The sequence below is a fragment of the Patiria miniata genome, unplaced genomic scaffold (assembly GCF_015706575.1).
Source record: "Patiria miniata isolate m_02_andy unplaced genomic scaffold, ASM1570657v1 HiC_scaffold_24, whole genome shotgun sequence".
Classification (NCBI taxonomy): Eukaryota; Metazoa; Echinodermata; class Asteroidea; order Valvatida; family Asterinidae; genus Patiria; species Patiria miniata.
The window spans coordinates 20,079,111-20,094,530 of NW_024037063.1; the positions used below are offsets into that span (position 1 = coordinate 20,079,111).

The 15,420-nt window shown below is 38.3% G+C and overlaps 1 protein-coding gene across 1 annotated transcript in view; it reads left to right on the plus strand.

Annotated features, from left to right (window-relative positions):
• The first annotated feature begins 1,151 nt into the window (after positions 1 to 1,151).
• The window catches only part of LOC119732167 (guanine nucleotide-binding protein subunit beta-1), a 32,589-nt gene continuing 18,320 nt past the window's right edge, over positions 1,152 to 15,420 (plus strand). Inside the window, exons 1-3 of the mRNA XM_038205581.1 lie at positions 1,152 to 1,351; positions 5,314 to 5,376; positions 13,903 to 13,986. Coding sequence (XP_038061509.1) covers positions 13,930 to 13,986 — 57 coding nt within the window. The 5' untranslated portion in view covers positions 1,152 to 1,351; positions 5,314 to 5,376; positions 13,903 to 13,929. The remainder of the gene's footprint in view (positions 1,352 to 5,313; positions 5,377 to 13,902; positions 13,987 to 15,420) is intronic.

Sequence of the window (15,420 nt, forward strand, 5' to 3'; positions counted from 1 at the left end):
CAAGACCATTAAAAAAACCTCGAAAAATAAATAACTTGCGTACGTGTATGCCTTAATTTCAGGTCGGGCGAGGGCGGGGCATCTTAAGAAGTCTCATTTAGGGGAGGGGCGTGCATACAAATCAGGTAAGCACAGCCCACGGTGTGAATGCAGTTGTTTCAATTTAATTTGTCGTTTCAAAATCGTGTGTCCCCCCCAACATCATTAAATGTCTGAGACCATTCTGTTTTAACACTAGGACCACACGTTTTGGGTCTTCTAAGGACCGGGGGGGGGGGCACATTATTGTCACCACCCTCAGCCATAATTTATTTTATTCTACGGCTGTTTCTTAAATTTTTAACAAAACATTGGTCGACTTGTACTAGTTGTAGGGCTAATTAATATATGACGTCATTTGGTTGCACTGTGGCCACCACAAGAGGGCGCTTTTTTTCCATTTTTGATCAAAAATACTATTTGTGGGAAAAGTAAAAGAAACATATAAAAGAGACGTCTTTAAGTGGACTGCGCTAGGTCCCGCCTATTTTCCCGCCCATTATTATAATGAGCAAAAGACCGTACTAGTCACAGGCATGTGTACTCATTTGTCATTGGTCCATCGATGTCCATCCAGGCGGGCCCTCTGGGCGTGTGTCTTCGTTCGGGCCCCGCCCATACTTGCAATTCAACCATCTGCCATTGATAACGATACATATTCATAAGGTTTGTTTAGTGAATTGCCAACCAAGAAAGCCATCATGTTTAAAAGAGGATATTCCGAAATCACTCATTTTAAAAAAAGTCATTTTATTAAAGACTTTTAAAGAAAATACAGGGCCTGTCATGCATGCGCATGACCATGGAGGAACGAATAAACTTGATTTCTTGAACCATTCCATCATTAACGAAAAAAAACTCGAGTGGGTTGAAGAAAATGTACTTTGTACACGCGTGTTTTCATTTATGCTGGCTACTTCGGCAAAAGATATAAGTAGCAACTTGTAATCAATAATGTGCAGTTTGAGGAACTTCAATAACCAAAAAAATTAAAACAAAAACATTATCATAAACTACTACGACCTCCCCTCCCTGGTAGTCTGACGTAACTCGCAGGTACCCGACAGCCTATCCAACCTATGCAAAAGCACCGAGTTGAGGTTACAGTTCAGTGAGTGATGTATGTATAGTACCAGGCTAGCAAACGGGTTTCCTTGTCAAATTGGAATGGGCACCGCACCCTGAATGTTACGGCCATTACTGGAAATAGTAAAAAAAATATTGCTCGACGGGTGAATCTTCTAATAAAGACCGATTCTGGACGGAATTCGACAAAAGGAGGTATCTGAGAGCGAACACCACAATTTAGGGGGTAAGTACTGGTCCTTATGAGTCCAAAATTTGGCACCCGAGGGGCAGTTTGAGGTTGAAAAGGGCGAGGAATTCGGCCAGTTGCCCGGCATCGGGTGCACCGATAAGCGGTTTTAGGCGGTGCCTTGGTACGGGAAAAATCCTCGCTCGCTGTGTTGTTGACGATTGGGTCTTGACTGCTAACGCACGATTACCGTATTTTAGGTCCGTGCAAAATGATACAAATTCAATTATAAGCTACACAAATATTTCAGTGTGCCCAGCTCTTCAAGTGAGGTGTGGCGAGTCGGCACTGTTGGGAAATTTTGGAGGATATCTCGGCGATATTACGGTTGCTGTGCGGGGCCGGTTAGTCGTGAATGCGGAAGCCATTTTGGATTTCTCGCAGCTTCTCTTGTGTACGGATCGCTTTGTGTTTCCATGTTGATTTAGCCCTTAAGTCATCATTTGTATTTAATTAACTATTTACAGAAATGTTTTTTGAAGTAATAAATGTCCAGTTTATTGTTTCTTTCAATAAATTATTGTGTTGTGAAATGATTTTTGAGCTGAATTTCTTGTCAATGTCATGTCATGCGTGTTTGTCCCCGAATTTGTAGTTGTCGTCTGTGATTCACGATTCTCATGTAAAACAATGAGTAAACAATATCCATATTTCCTACCTGTTTTCTGGTTATGCCCGTTCTTTTTTGATTTGTAAATTTGAAAACAGGTTTTAAATGTGTTCCTTAAAATGAAAAGGCTTTTCATCTTATCTGTCTATGCAAGGCATTGTGCAATTATCAATGATTGTGGTGAACAAGACCACGACCCACTTCCTTGAAATGATGAAAATATCGTGTTCAGTACTAGTTTACAAGTTGTTTAACAAATTTGTACACTTGCTACAAATGCATGTGGTTTGTGTCTCTTTGTGGACAGAACTTCTTACAATATATGAAGAATTGAAGGGAAAAAAAGGATGATTTATTGACATAATTTTTCAAAATATGTGCGCGCTTTTGACACATCATTGAACAGGAAGAAAAGAATTGCTGACAATTGAAGGGAAAGATTTCCATATACGAAGTTCACTCAACACCCTGTGTACAAACCCTATGAGATTGGACTGAAAAATTCTAAGTGTTTTCTAAGAAAATGCTTGTATTTTCTCACTGCTCAAATTGACTTTGATGACATGAAATTGCTATCTGGGGGCTTGTTAGTCAATACAGAGGAAAATTAGTGAACTTCGTATATGGAAATCTTTCCCAATTGAAGCGCCATCAATTTTGAATCAGTATCTGCCTAAAGTATTTTTTTTAGGAAAAAGAGGTGCGACTTCTTTGGTGTTTATATATTTTTGTGGGTGTAAATCCACCGTCATGACCCTGAATCTTCAAAATCAAATCTTGTCAACATTGGTATTGTCTGAGTGCGCTATTCATTTTGATGGATTTAGTAGCATGCTTCAAAGACGGTTGCCATTTATATATCCGATTAAATAATCTGTTTGTTTTTCATGCGTGAAGAATGGTACATGTAGTCTTCAGTTGTGAAGTTGGCACTCAATTGGGAGAAGGCATACGAATGTCCTTACCTCTTAAAAAACGCTTGCAATCTGAAAAGGAAGTGGAGATGTTTCAAAAAGGATTTTCAAAGATTTTGAAGCATTTGGAAGTTCATGTACTGGATGAAAATGAAAAACTGAACTTGAGTTTGTTTATTCCCCCAAATTCTTGCAGACATTCAGTTTAATCTTCAGGAATTTTATCATATTATCATGGATGTCATACTGATTATCCGGCATCTGTGCACTTACTTCTGCACTCGTTCCAACAGCTTTCAAAGCTTTGTCCTAAATATATTCATGAAGGACATTATGCCTTTTGTTTACTTATGACTATAATATAATGTGTGTATCTCTGTGGTGTTAATTGTAATCCTTGGTCATGGCAATAAAGTAAATGACAATGTGTCATTATCATGTCCGACTGGTTTTTGTTCTCATTTGTTTTAAGTTAATTACTTAATTTACTCGGCAAGGTTGAGCACATGCAATGCACTCGTGTTGATGAGAGCTCTAAACATCGTCATGGCTCTGCTCACTGCAGTATTACTTCTATGTACAGCTTCAATATCTTACGCACAATGGAAGTACCAAGTAAAAAGATGGAAACCTCCAAATTCTGTGAGTGTGAAAAATTGAAAACTGTCTGAAATGGTATCCATCAGCGAAATGAAATGTGCATTTCATCGTGTCCGTGTAAGGTCGTGTCTCCTAAAATTGGGCCATTCGTGAAACGCAAGTTTCAGAATGGCAAAAGGTCGTATCTTACTTTAAATAATCCGGCTACATGTACACACAAAGTCAGTGGACTTCGAGATTCGACCTTATTCGCGCGAGATACAACTTTGTTGCAGAATGGAGTTACTCCCATGTTGCACTGACGCGACGATTTCTCTGTTTTTCTTAAATCACAAAAAAAAGATATAAGTTTGAACACAACAGAAAAGTATGCTTTTTCTTGACGTTATTCACAAGAACCATAACTCTCTCTGACCCTTCAAATTTACCAGGATTCAGAAGATTTTGTAGGATTGAGTAAGGTAGCATCCTGCCACAGATACATACATGTGTATAATGGCACATGGGCTCTGAAGATCCGAGCAAAAATGTGTTGAAATGCAGTTTGCATGTACCTCGCAACATTTAATAGAAAGATCCGCCCGCCCTAGCCAATGGTGTTTTGTCCAATCACAGTAATGAGTAATGTTCAACATGAATACACTTGCGTATGACACATGTGCGTGGAACGTGCAGCAAGGAATTGGAGTGGTGCACATGTTGTTGTCCATGTGCACTTGGGCGTGCCCTAATGGATGATTCTATTCATCATTTGTCATATCCATTACAACTGAAGTTGTAAATCCAGTATTTGGAAATGATTGATTTAGGTAAAAAAAAATTGATGTTTACAGGATTGCTTGATGGATAAATCTTGAATAACTACAAATTCCCGTCAGTAGTTATTTTTGAAAAAAAGTAAAACTGCTGCAAACTGCTTACTGACTGGATGGACCTGAAATATATAAATCTTAAAATTAATGTGGCCTGACGTTGCGAACTTAGCAAGTTCTTCTTCAGAGCCTCTGAAGAAGAACTTGCTAAGTTCGCAACGTCAGGCCACATTAATTTTAAGATTTAAGTAGTTATTTTTATCTGAGGGGAAAATTGATATAGCTCGTTCACAAAAAAAATGGCCAAGCTCTTTTATGTCTGCAACCTTCTGATTTTTTTTTTAAATTTTGGGAACAAAAAAAGCCGCCATAGGAGCAGAACGTTTCTAGTCCGCACACTACCGATTAATGTGTCGCGGTGGAATCGCGTCAACGCAGCTTCTTAAATATTGTCCAATAACATAATATACAATTGGATTCGGAATGTGCAAAATCTGAGACTAACAAAACTTTACGTACAAAAATTCCATAGGGTTGTCTAAGGGGCGTAGCTAACTCGCAAATGGCAATAAGAATACCAAGTGAAAATCTCCATGGGGGTTGTCTTAGGGGTGTGGCTAACTCGCAAATGTCGATAGCTCAGTTGTGGGGTGGGAACCAGAATACCCAGTGAGAACAGAATTATTGTCGGGCTGCAAGTAACTCGAAATTTGTTAAGTAAAATAATTCAATAACTGAGTGGGGACGGAATTTTGTCGGTCAACGTCTCATTCAAAAGTGAATGACTTTTGTATTGCTTAACAAAAAGCAAATTGAGAACGAATTCATTTTTAAGATCAAACTCGAAAAAGAGCATTGCTAATGCATCTATAATTGAATGCGTCTTTAACTCCATACACCTATAAGTCAATGCAGCTTTAAGTGAATGCAGCTTTAAGTCAATACAGTTTTAGGCAATGCAACTTTTATGCATAATTACCATAAATATGCTAATTGTTGTCTATCCTTTGTTTTCTTTTGCAGATCTGTTTTTTTTTTCAGATCACTGCCCAGGGACTACCTGGACACACCTTTTTATTAACCCAGGTAAGTTTTTTTTTAGCTTCTTTTTTATTTAAATTTTGATCGCAGCCCATTAACGCTGCCCCAATGTACAATATAGTCTATTGTAAAAGTAATTCTGAAAGTGATATCCTTAACCCTAACCCTTAATCCTCCAAAATCCTCCTGGCGGTTTTGGAGGATTTTGGCGGATTGAGGATGAATGGTGTTTGAGAAACATGAGGATTTTGGAGGATTGAGGATGAATGGTGTTTGAAGAAGAGGAGGTTTTGGAGGATTGAGGATGAATGCATTTTGTTTAAGGCAGGACTGTCTGATGATTTTGGAGGATTGAGGTGCTGGGTATCCTTCATTTGAACAAAAGTGCAACATTTTGGAGGATTGAGGATGGTTCTTAGCAAAACATCTGAGGCTGTTAGGGTTAAAGTTAATATATAACATTTACTTTTGCCGTAATTTTCAGAAATGGATGGATTTGGAAATTAATATTTTATAGCAAATATTGTTACACTGAGCTGTTTAAAGTTTTGTGTTTGTGTACATGTATGCTGGAAAAACCAAGAAAAAAATGTTCTAGTCGTGTGGTTCCTGACCTTACTTCAGATGAAATAGAGCAATTTATAGGCGTTGGGGACTGGTCGGGCCAGGGAACCAGACTAGCTGGCTTGCATCCGTTCACGGATGTGTATTAAACCGATTGCAAACAAAATGTGGACTAACTAAATTCGGTACATACATGTAGGGGTCAGTATTTGAAAAAAAAGTCAGTTTTTTTCCAACGCTGGTCGGCCGACTCATCGTTGGAAATTGCTACAAAAATTCCACTTTTCTTGAAAATGACAGCACACCAGGTGCCATGATTTTACAGGATGCTTGAGACTATTATTCACTTACAGTCAAGTAAGGAATTTCAAAATAATTTGGTTGTTTTGTTTTTTGATGCTTGCAAATGTTGTATATTACCTTTAACTTGGTGAAAAGTATGACTTTTTATTGTCCCAAGATGAAATTAAGGACAAAATCTTTCAACTGATTGATAAACAATAAATGAAATATACTGGCGTGGAAGTTCCAGCAACTTGTATTTAATAAAAAATTGAAGTGTCTGTAATTTTTAAAAATTGCTAAGGAAACATTAACCCTAACCACCCAACCCTTCAAAATCTGCATGTTTTGTTGGAATCTGTTGGAGTGAGTACTGCTCTAGTAAACTGATTATGCTTTACATGGGGTCAGGCATACCACCATAATCAGAGTCCAACAGTTTGGGTGTTGAGTTTACCATATGGTGTTGGGATTTTCCAAGAGTGAGGAAGGTTCCTAGTAAATCGCCTAAGGGGTTAGGGTAGTTTTGTTTTTTGATGCTTGCAAATGTTGTATATTACTATTACTAACAACAAAATGTTGCATTGATAACGTCACTTCAAACGTTGAGTCCCTCCAGTTCTTTTTAGAACCACACATACTCAAAAAAGAGATTTATTCACATGGTGCTACCGCAAACTTATCTTGTCTTAATGTCACTTCAGTTATTGTATTGTGTAATACCTGAAATCATTCGAACAATAGAGAGTTTCCTGCTGTTGTGCATAACAAATTTTGCTTTTCATAGAGACGTATAGAGTTCAGTATTGAATTGCATGTTAGTGTGGGACTGAAAGGGTGTTGTCTATATTTGTGCAAACTGAATCGGGAGGTTGTTTATAAATGTCGTGTGTATAGATTGTCGCATCCTGCTGCATTTTAGTCCCGAAGAATGGTCAACTTGAGATTAATTTTGATAAAGGTGAGCAACATGCCAGAATAGCAATTTTTAATACAGTGCTTGGTTGATAAACATCTTTGTTGACATCATTGGATTTCGCCGTGCACGTGAGGGATATTATCATCGTGTTGAAATTTCTTGCACAATGGTTGTGAATAGAACATTATTGATATCTAGGCCTAAGGCCTAACCAAAACAAATTGTGTGTTTATGGTAACCAGACCTACCTGGAATGTTTTTGTTCAAATTTCCGGACCTCAAAACTTTTTATTGCCACATTTGACCAAAAATTTAAAATAAAGTATAATGTTTAAAATAAAAAATCTTCTATAAGCAGGTTTTTTTTGGTGTGTTATTGGAACCTTCCTATACAAAAATACATTCTGTTCCAAGTTTTTCTTGCAAGTCAAAATCAATCAAGTGACTGTTTTCAACAGCTAAGAGCTCCTAGCCCACATAAAGCAGGATTGACTGGCTGTGACTGTTTATGCAGCTTGGTACAGCTATGCGTTGACTTTAGGTGACTGATAAGCCAACTGTGCCTACAACTTCTCTGCTTTTGTCGGTTGACTGAATTTGACTAGTCACAATGCTTGCTTGAAATATGATCTGACTGTTGGTGACTATTCTAGCTTGTGACTCTTCAGATAAGAGGAGGATTAAACAGGTTAATTAAACAATATACAATGAAAGGTATCTTACAATACACAAAAAAACTGTAAATGACCAACCGACAAAAAACACTCAAAAAATTACAAATATAATAATTTTTCTACCCACCTACCTGGATAATTTTGAGGGTGTCACCGTAAACACAATTTTTTTTCTCTGCCTAATGACAATGTTATTTAGAAAAAAAGACCCGTTATTTCATAACATCCTAGTGTCAGAAACGTTTCTTGTTTTTGTTTTGTTTTTTCATTAAAAAATAAAATTGAACAAAAGCTTATGAGCAAACCTATGCTGTTTTCATTTTCATTTTCATTTTCATTTCTGTTATGGGTATGATGTACTTTTAGTGAAATCATTCGACCTTGGAATCTATCCAAACAGAAAATAGAAATCCCTGCATATATACATACCATCTGCTGACACTACCAAACCTTAAATTCCCAGAATATTCAGGTCATAATTTTGTGTACCTGCACGTATCCTTTTGCTTCTCCTTAAAATCAGCTCACATTCCGGGAAAATTAAAATTGTCGGTACCTGTGTGCAACTACATTCTGTGTGAAAATGAAATGCATATCATATTACAAGGCCAGACACTCGTGCCACAATTGTGCACGTGGCACATCCGCATGAAACTGAAAACTGTAACATGGCGTTTTTGTATCGGAACATTTACTTTGTTATATATCGTATTGGTTGATGAGTCACAGACAGAAGGTTCGATCTCTTCCCGTGCCATGCATTTGTATAGACGAGTAAAAAACCTGGTAAGATCACATTTGTGTAAACACTGTGACTAGTCAAATTCCATCAACAGACAAACAGAGGTAACTACCTCCAGTCAAAGCATGGCTATATCAAGTTAACAAGGGAATTCGTAACTGTTAAAAGCAGTCACTTGATTGATTTTGACTGCTGTGATGGCGCAGCTGAATTTGCCAACGACTGTACGCTATGACTGACAGAACCCTATGATTGCCTGCACATGATTTAACTTGTTGAAAAATTGAAAGGGGTAGCTTTAACTTTCCTAATTTTTTGTTTGTGCTTGAAAACCCTTTAATTAACCCTAACCTTCCCAAATCCTCCAAAATACTCTTGGCAAAATTGAGGATTTTGTAGAATTGAGGCTATATGGCAAAAACGTGTGGCTGATTTTGGAGGATGCACCGTGTCAAGGTCTAGGGCCGGACCTTGTGTTGTTTATGCTCAGCCGTGCATAGATTTAGGCTTAGATTATACTTGAAATCCTCCGCACTGCTCCAGGATGTGACTGGCGCTGCCTCAACATATTGACAGCGATTGCTGGAGGATTTTGCAGGATTGGGGCAGTGGTGGCCCCTCCAAGGACCACATTCAAGAAATAACGGAGGATTTTGCAGGATTGAGGGTGTACATGCAATTTTTACATGGAGCATTTTGCAGGATTGAGGTTGCATCCTAGCCAAAATGCCTTGGGAGTTCTGGTTTAAAAGAAGCCAAGTTTTGCCTAAATGGTCTTGCTCAATAGATTTAGCACCCACACTTCAAAATACTTTGAGGTAATCTGTGGTCATCAATAACACCTAAAATCCCCAATTGTTTTGTGTGGTTAAGCTCGGGGCATGCAGGTTTAGTCTGTCACGCATCACTGCTCTCCACCATGCAATGTTTTGTGCAATGACTCTGTATGACACAAGTACAATGTACGTACTTAACTCTTCAGCTGAAGGGTGAGGCGTTTTAGATTGCACTTGCATATTGATTTCGCAGTAGGAGGGTTTACATTCAAAATCAAAACATCTGTAGTACTCCTATGAATGGTTTGTGCCACTACTTTTCACATAGGGCATGAGGTTCACATGTTGAGGCACAGCATGTCCGGTTTGGGTCACTGCACTTTGTTTCATTTTGAGTTCTTGACCCTACTTTTGCTCAGAATTGGCAAACAGCAAAACAAAATGTCCTTTGCCTTTAAAAGCCTTTCACAGTCAACCTTGTTCCCAGGGCCCACTTTGTTTTCCACCAGTAGTAGACCCCGGGAGAGGAAACTTGCTTCCTGCACTGTGATTCGATCAAGCAATAACAAGTACCGGATTTGTATCATGTACTTGTTGTCTTGTTGTTGATATCAATTTTCAATGTGTTTTAATTCAATGCTTGAACGATAACTGGGAATATTCTCCGCACGGCTGAGCATCAACAACACATAACCTCAATCCTTCAAAGTCATCCATTTTGCAAAGAGTGTTTCGGAGGATTTGGGAAAGTTAGGGTTAGGAATGCTGCCGCATGCGCGCAGACATGACGGCAGTGGCGCCACCACAAAAATAGCTTTTAATTTTGTTCAGCCAATTCACTGGAGGTTGCTTCACAGTCTTTTGTGTGGTCAACACATGTACAGGGCAAGCAGTGAGGCCCTCTGTCACGCATGACTGCACCGAAGATTACCTCAAAGGAATTTTGAAGTGTGGGTGCTAACTCTGGGGGCAAAACTGGTTTTGCAAAACTTGAAGGGTTGTGAAGTGCAAAAGACAGTAAGGGTTACAATCCCCTGGGGCCTTTTTTGCTAGGAACCATCCTCAATCCTCCAAAGTCCTCCAAAAATTTACACTTATGTTCAAATGAAGGATACCCAGCGCCTCAATCCTTCAACGTCGTCAGACAGTCCTGCCTCTCAAAATGCATTCATCCTCAATCCTCCAAAATCCTCCTCTTCTTCAAACAAGATCCTTAATCCTCTAAAATCCTCTAAAATCCTCATGTGCTAAAACACCATTCATCCTCAATCCTTCAAAATCCTCATGCTTCTCAAACACCATCCATCCTCCAAAATCCTCGAAAACTGCCATGAGGATCTTGGAAGATTGAGAAGGGTTAGGGTACCCATTGTTGGGGCTGATAGACTCGGTAGGCTGCAAGTATTTCCGATGTTGGGAGTCCAGTGGACTTCCTGGAGAAACCTAAAATAGTCGTGGCATAAAATACAACACAGAACACTTATAAACAAAACAAAGTAGGGATTTCCCCGTTAATTTTTTGAGTATGTACAAATCACCCTGTTTTGAAACAGATGAGGAAATGCACAATATTCTTCTTTATTTCCTCTAACGGCTACAACCATCAGTCTAACTTGTTTGAATCATCGCACCCTTTGAACCGACTCAAAACTAGACCAATCAAATGAAGTTGGAAAAGATTGCCGATATATTGACACAATGCTCACGTGACTGAAGATCGGAATCAAAGGTTACAGAGATATCGAGACTTATTCTGCAATTGTCTGGCACCGGTTACAACCGGAAATCTACTTGAAACGGGCGTATTGCAGAACCCGAATAACTTGGATTGCCTCTGGTATTGATATTTTTGTCACTGATGTGGCGACGGGATCAGTAGGGCATTTGATAAGGTGGGTAAAGTTCACTAGGTGTGTTGTTCGAAGAAAAGAAAAAAAAGTCTGGAAAGTTTTGGGTCAGGATTTGTTTTCGACTTGGGCTTAGTGGTGTGTATTTACGTGTAGTACTGGAACTGGGTACCCTGTTGAAGTAAAACACGTGTACCCAGGTATTCGTAAATGAAACCTAACCCTACAATTCAAATCCCGGAGATTGTCTGAAGGACTTTATAGCTTTACGGTGTAAACTGCAATTTGCTTGAGTGTCATCTGTCGTGCGTTCAAATGCACTTTTACGTGAAATCTGTTTTGGTTTTCCACGTAGCCTGGTTTTCATTTTGAAAACTACCCACAAATGGCATTCAAACCTTTCTTTTTCATTGTCGGAGAAGTAACTAGGTAATTTGTAAAGTTGGTTACGGGTGCCCGATCCCATAATCTGGAACCAGTTCCTGACATCAGCGGTCGGGTACTCGGGTACCCGGTTCCGATGCACAGCCCTACTAACATGTCAAGTTACCACCTCTTTTCTTATCGGAGTGATTACCTTGAACTTCTGTAAATTATAGTACTGTTCATGTGTCATATCCAACTGAAACTGTTCCGATGCGCACCCTTACTTGGGCCAAACCATATGTAGAGTAAGCAATTTCCCTTGACTTGCATTGCAAAATATTTGGGGCAAATGATCTGTTTGATATTGAAAATTTCACAGATAATAGACGCAAAAATGTGTTTTCACAGATAAGTTTACCAAAAAATCATAGCAGTTTGCTATTAAATTTAAAAACAAATGTGGGTCATTGATGTTTATTACATTAAAACACATTTTTTAAACTAATCACCTTGTTTGATATTTCCTGAATTAGATTGATTAAATTCATCAAAAAAACCCCGACAGACTGAATTGCCCTATTCGCAGTGGCTTTCTGCATCCCGTATTGTGCATGCATACATGATGATAAGACCGAGAAAAAGCAAATTGTGTGTTTAACGGTAATACTCTAAAAATTATCCAGGTACGTAGGAAGGAAAGTAATTTTATTTTGTAAATTATTTGTTTTTTGTTTGTCTGTTGGTCATTTATACTTATTTTGTTTATTTTAGGTACCTATAAGAGTGTTCTGTAAATTAACCTGTTCAAGTGTTAAATTGAATAATAACACAAAAATTGCATAGGGAAGTGTTTTTCATTTTCAAAATATACGTCATTTAAAATGTTAAGCAACATGCGGAAATAAAATGTTGAGGTCTGAAATTTGGCCTGGAAAAATCCAGGTAGGTCAGGTTTCGTTAACGCATATTTTTTTACACTGGAAATGATCCCTGAAGATCAACAAGTCACCTACGTGTTATGTAGCAGTTATTGACAAATAAAGACGTCTAAAATTAATAACAATTAGAAGGTTTTTATGCACGGAGAAATGTACAATTGTAGTCACGATCAATCGGCACTTAAAATTACAAATCAGACGTCCCCGAGAAAGCTTAAAACAAGATGGCAGACTGGACAGCTCGGTCTCCCAGCTGCTGTCTGTGGGCGAACACAATTTTCAAAATTTTCTCAGCAAAACAGCGTAAATGAAGCATTGTTGCAACACTTACATTTTCATTTTTTGAAGTACATTCAATGACGAAAATAAACCATTTCAGTTGCTGTTGACTCTGCAAACCGGGGCTTTACACATATGTTATTGTAGAAACCTGATTTCAGGTATTAGCATTGGGAAATGACATTCCCCCCCCCAGTGTTTGTTTAGATGTATATAGCTGCTGAATAAATTTGCATATATTATTGGCTAACTTTCCTTTTATAAAACACACGTGCTTCACCAAGACAACCTAGAAATTATTTATTGTTGTCTATATTTAGTCCTTTGTTCATTTTTGTGCTGTAATTTAATAAAAAGCATATGCTCTGCTAAAATTATTTTTTTAGATGTACAGACGACTCTTGTTAGTACAAACACTGTTAATACAAATTCTGGTTATAGCAAACACAAAGCCTTGATCCGGAATGTGTTTTATAAGCATAATGAATGGGACTCATGTTCCTCTTAATACAAAACCCTGATTTAACAAACAATTTGGCTAGGTGACTTTATTTTTCAGCAGAAATTTCCCAGACATTGGGAAATGTAAGATGGGAAAAAAATAATCATCATCACTGTGCATAAAGAGGCCCAATGGTGAGTCGTGCCCATTGAGTGCAGCGTACACACACAGAGCAGCGTGTGTGTGTGTGGCTCAACGTACAGGCATCGTGTAGTGCCGTGCATAATGTGTGGCGTGGATAATGTCTGCCCCTCATTATGTGGGAGGCTGGTTTGGCGAGCCAGCATGTACAGCGCGGCCCGCAGAGACGACTAGTGGAGTCTTGATAATCTATTCGAACCGCACCTTTCGTCGTGCTCTGCGTGTGTATGTGTCTGTGTCAATGGCAGTGCTGCTACTCACGATCTGTGATCAGTCTGAGGCCGAGCTGCGTTGATTCCTGCAGAGTAAAAGGAGCTATCCTCAACATTGGAATGAGAATTAAAACCAACCAAATCATTTCACCCGGCGACAACTTTGGCGTTCCCGTGAGGTTTTTTGTTTCTGGAATTGAAACAAGTGTTTAGATGCATGTTAAAACCAAAATGTGTAGCGTAAATGCTATGTTTCAGCACCATGGTTTAGATGTTTGTGTTTGCAATATTCTTATGCCTTTTGTGCTCTGTCTTTTTTTTAATTTCAGATTTGATAAATTTAGCAAGCTTACACAATGTCGGAGTTAGACCAACTAAGACAAGAGGTGGACATCCTCAAAAACCAAATTAGAGTAAGTATTCCACTTTCATATTTGCAGAATTTATTAATTTTTTTTTTTCCAGGCAAAATTTTAGTTTCAAGAAAGGTGTAGGGAAAGACATATTTTGTCCTCACAAAGATGAACATGCAGCCTTGTTTTACAGACCTCAATTTGTTTTCTGCATGAGCCTCAATGTTTTTCTGCAAGAATTTCTGCTTGTCAATTTTAGAATCAACATCGTGCAAATAACATGCAAACTGAAATGGGGTGTTGCTATCTGAAGTTCCTTTTTGTTAAATAAAAAATTAGGCAGTTAATTTTAAGACAGTTAAAAAACACATGTTTTTGTCAAGTACAAAATTATCAAAGGAAATTGTTCAAACGTTGACATTTCAAAACAGTTAAGGAACAGGTTTCCACATCAACGCATTTTATCAAAGTGCAACCTTATCAAAGTAATTTGTTGAAATGTCAAGATTTGTTCTACCACATGTGTTCTTGAAAAAACGAAAAGCCGGTGCAGAGTTACAATAAATCTCTATGTTGACTTCAGAAGTATGCCAGAAATGGCCATTATCTGTGCCTGGTACGAAGCATCTTTCCCTAATGATTTCATGATCAACCCAGCTACGTGCAGTGCGTTCACTGCATTTTGTTTGTCCGCTCCTGTGATGGCAAAACCATACAGCATATTGCGCTGTTTCTAAAGGCGAACAGAATGTGTACATGTACAAGCAAATCAAACACAGATTTGTTATCGAGCACTTTTTGTTTTTGTTTACTTTTTTGTTTGTTTGCCATTTCGTCCCCAACGGCTTTGATTGCAAACTACGTCATTCGGAAAATGGCATTGATCAGAAAATCAATTTATCATTATGGTTTGAAGGACGAAAACAAGTTTTGAAGTTAGTTGGTGCAACTCCAAAGCCAAAGTTTTTGTGGAAGTAAGTCTGAACAGTCGCCATAGTTATCAACAGAAATTTGTGTCTAAAATTACCCCCAAACCCAAATAACAGTATCAGTGTAAGCCCCTCGCCCCCAAATCTGATTCATTGAACATCTTTACTTGCCAATGTGAAATGTCACATAACATTATAGCGCAATACGTATCAATACTACAGTGAAATGTCGATAAGTCAAAATTTGACTTAAGCAGAGATTTGAGTTTAAGCAGGGTTGTATATCATTGTTATACTACTGAAGGGAATGGATTCTTTGTTTAACTTAACAGTTCTTTTGAGTTATCAGAGTTTGACTTATCAAGATTTCACTGTACTTGAACTTGGATTCTTTACCAAATATTTTGTCTAAATTCTTGTGTGGCTGAAGAGTCAAAAGTACTCGCTTTTTCCACCACTGGCCGGATGGAAAAACTTGTGCAGTGTGGTTTACTAGCCAGCGGCAGCTTTTAACATCATGTTTCCACTCAAGGCTAGCAGACAAGAAGCCTTTTAAAATAAATGC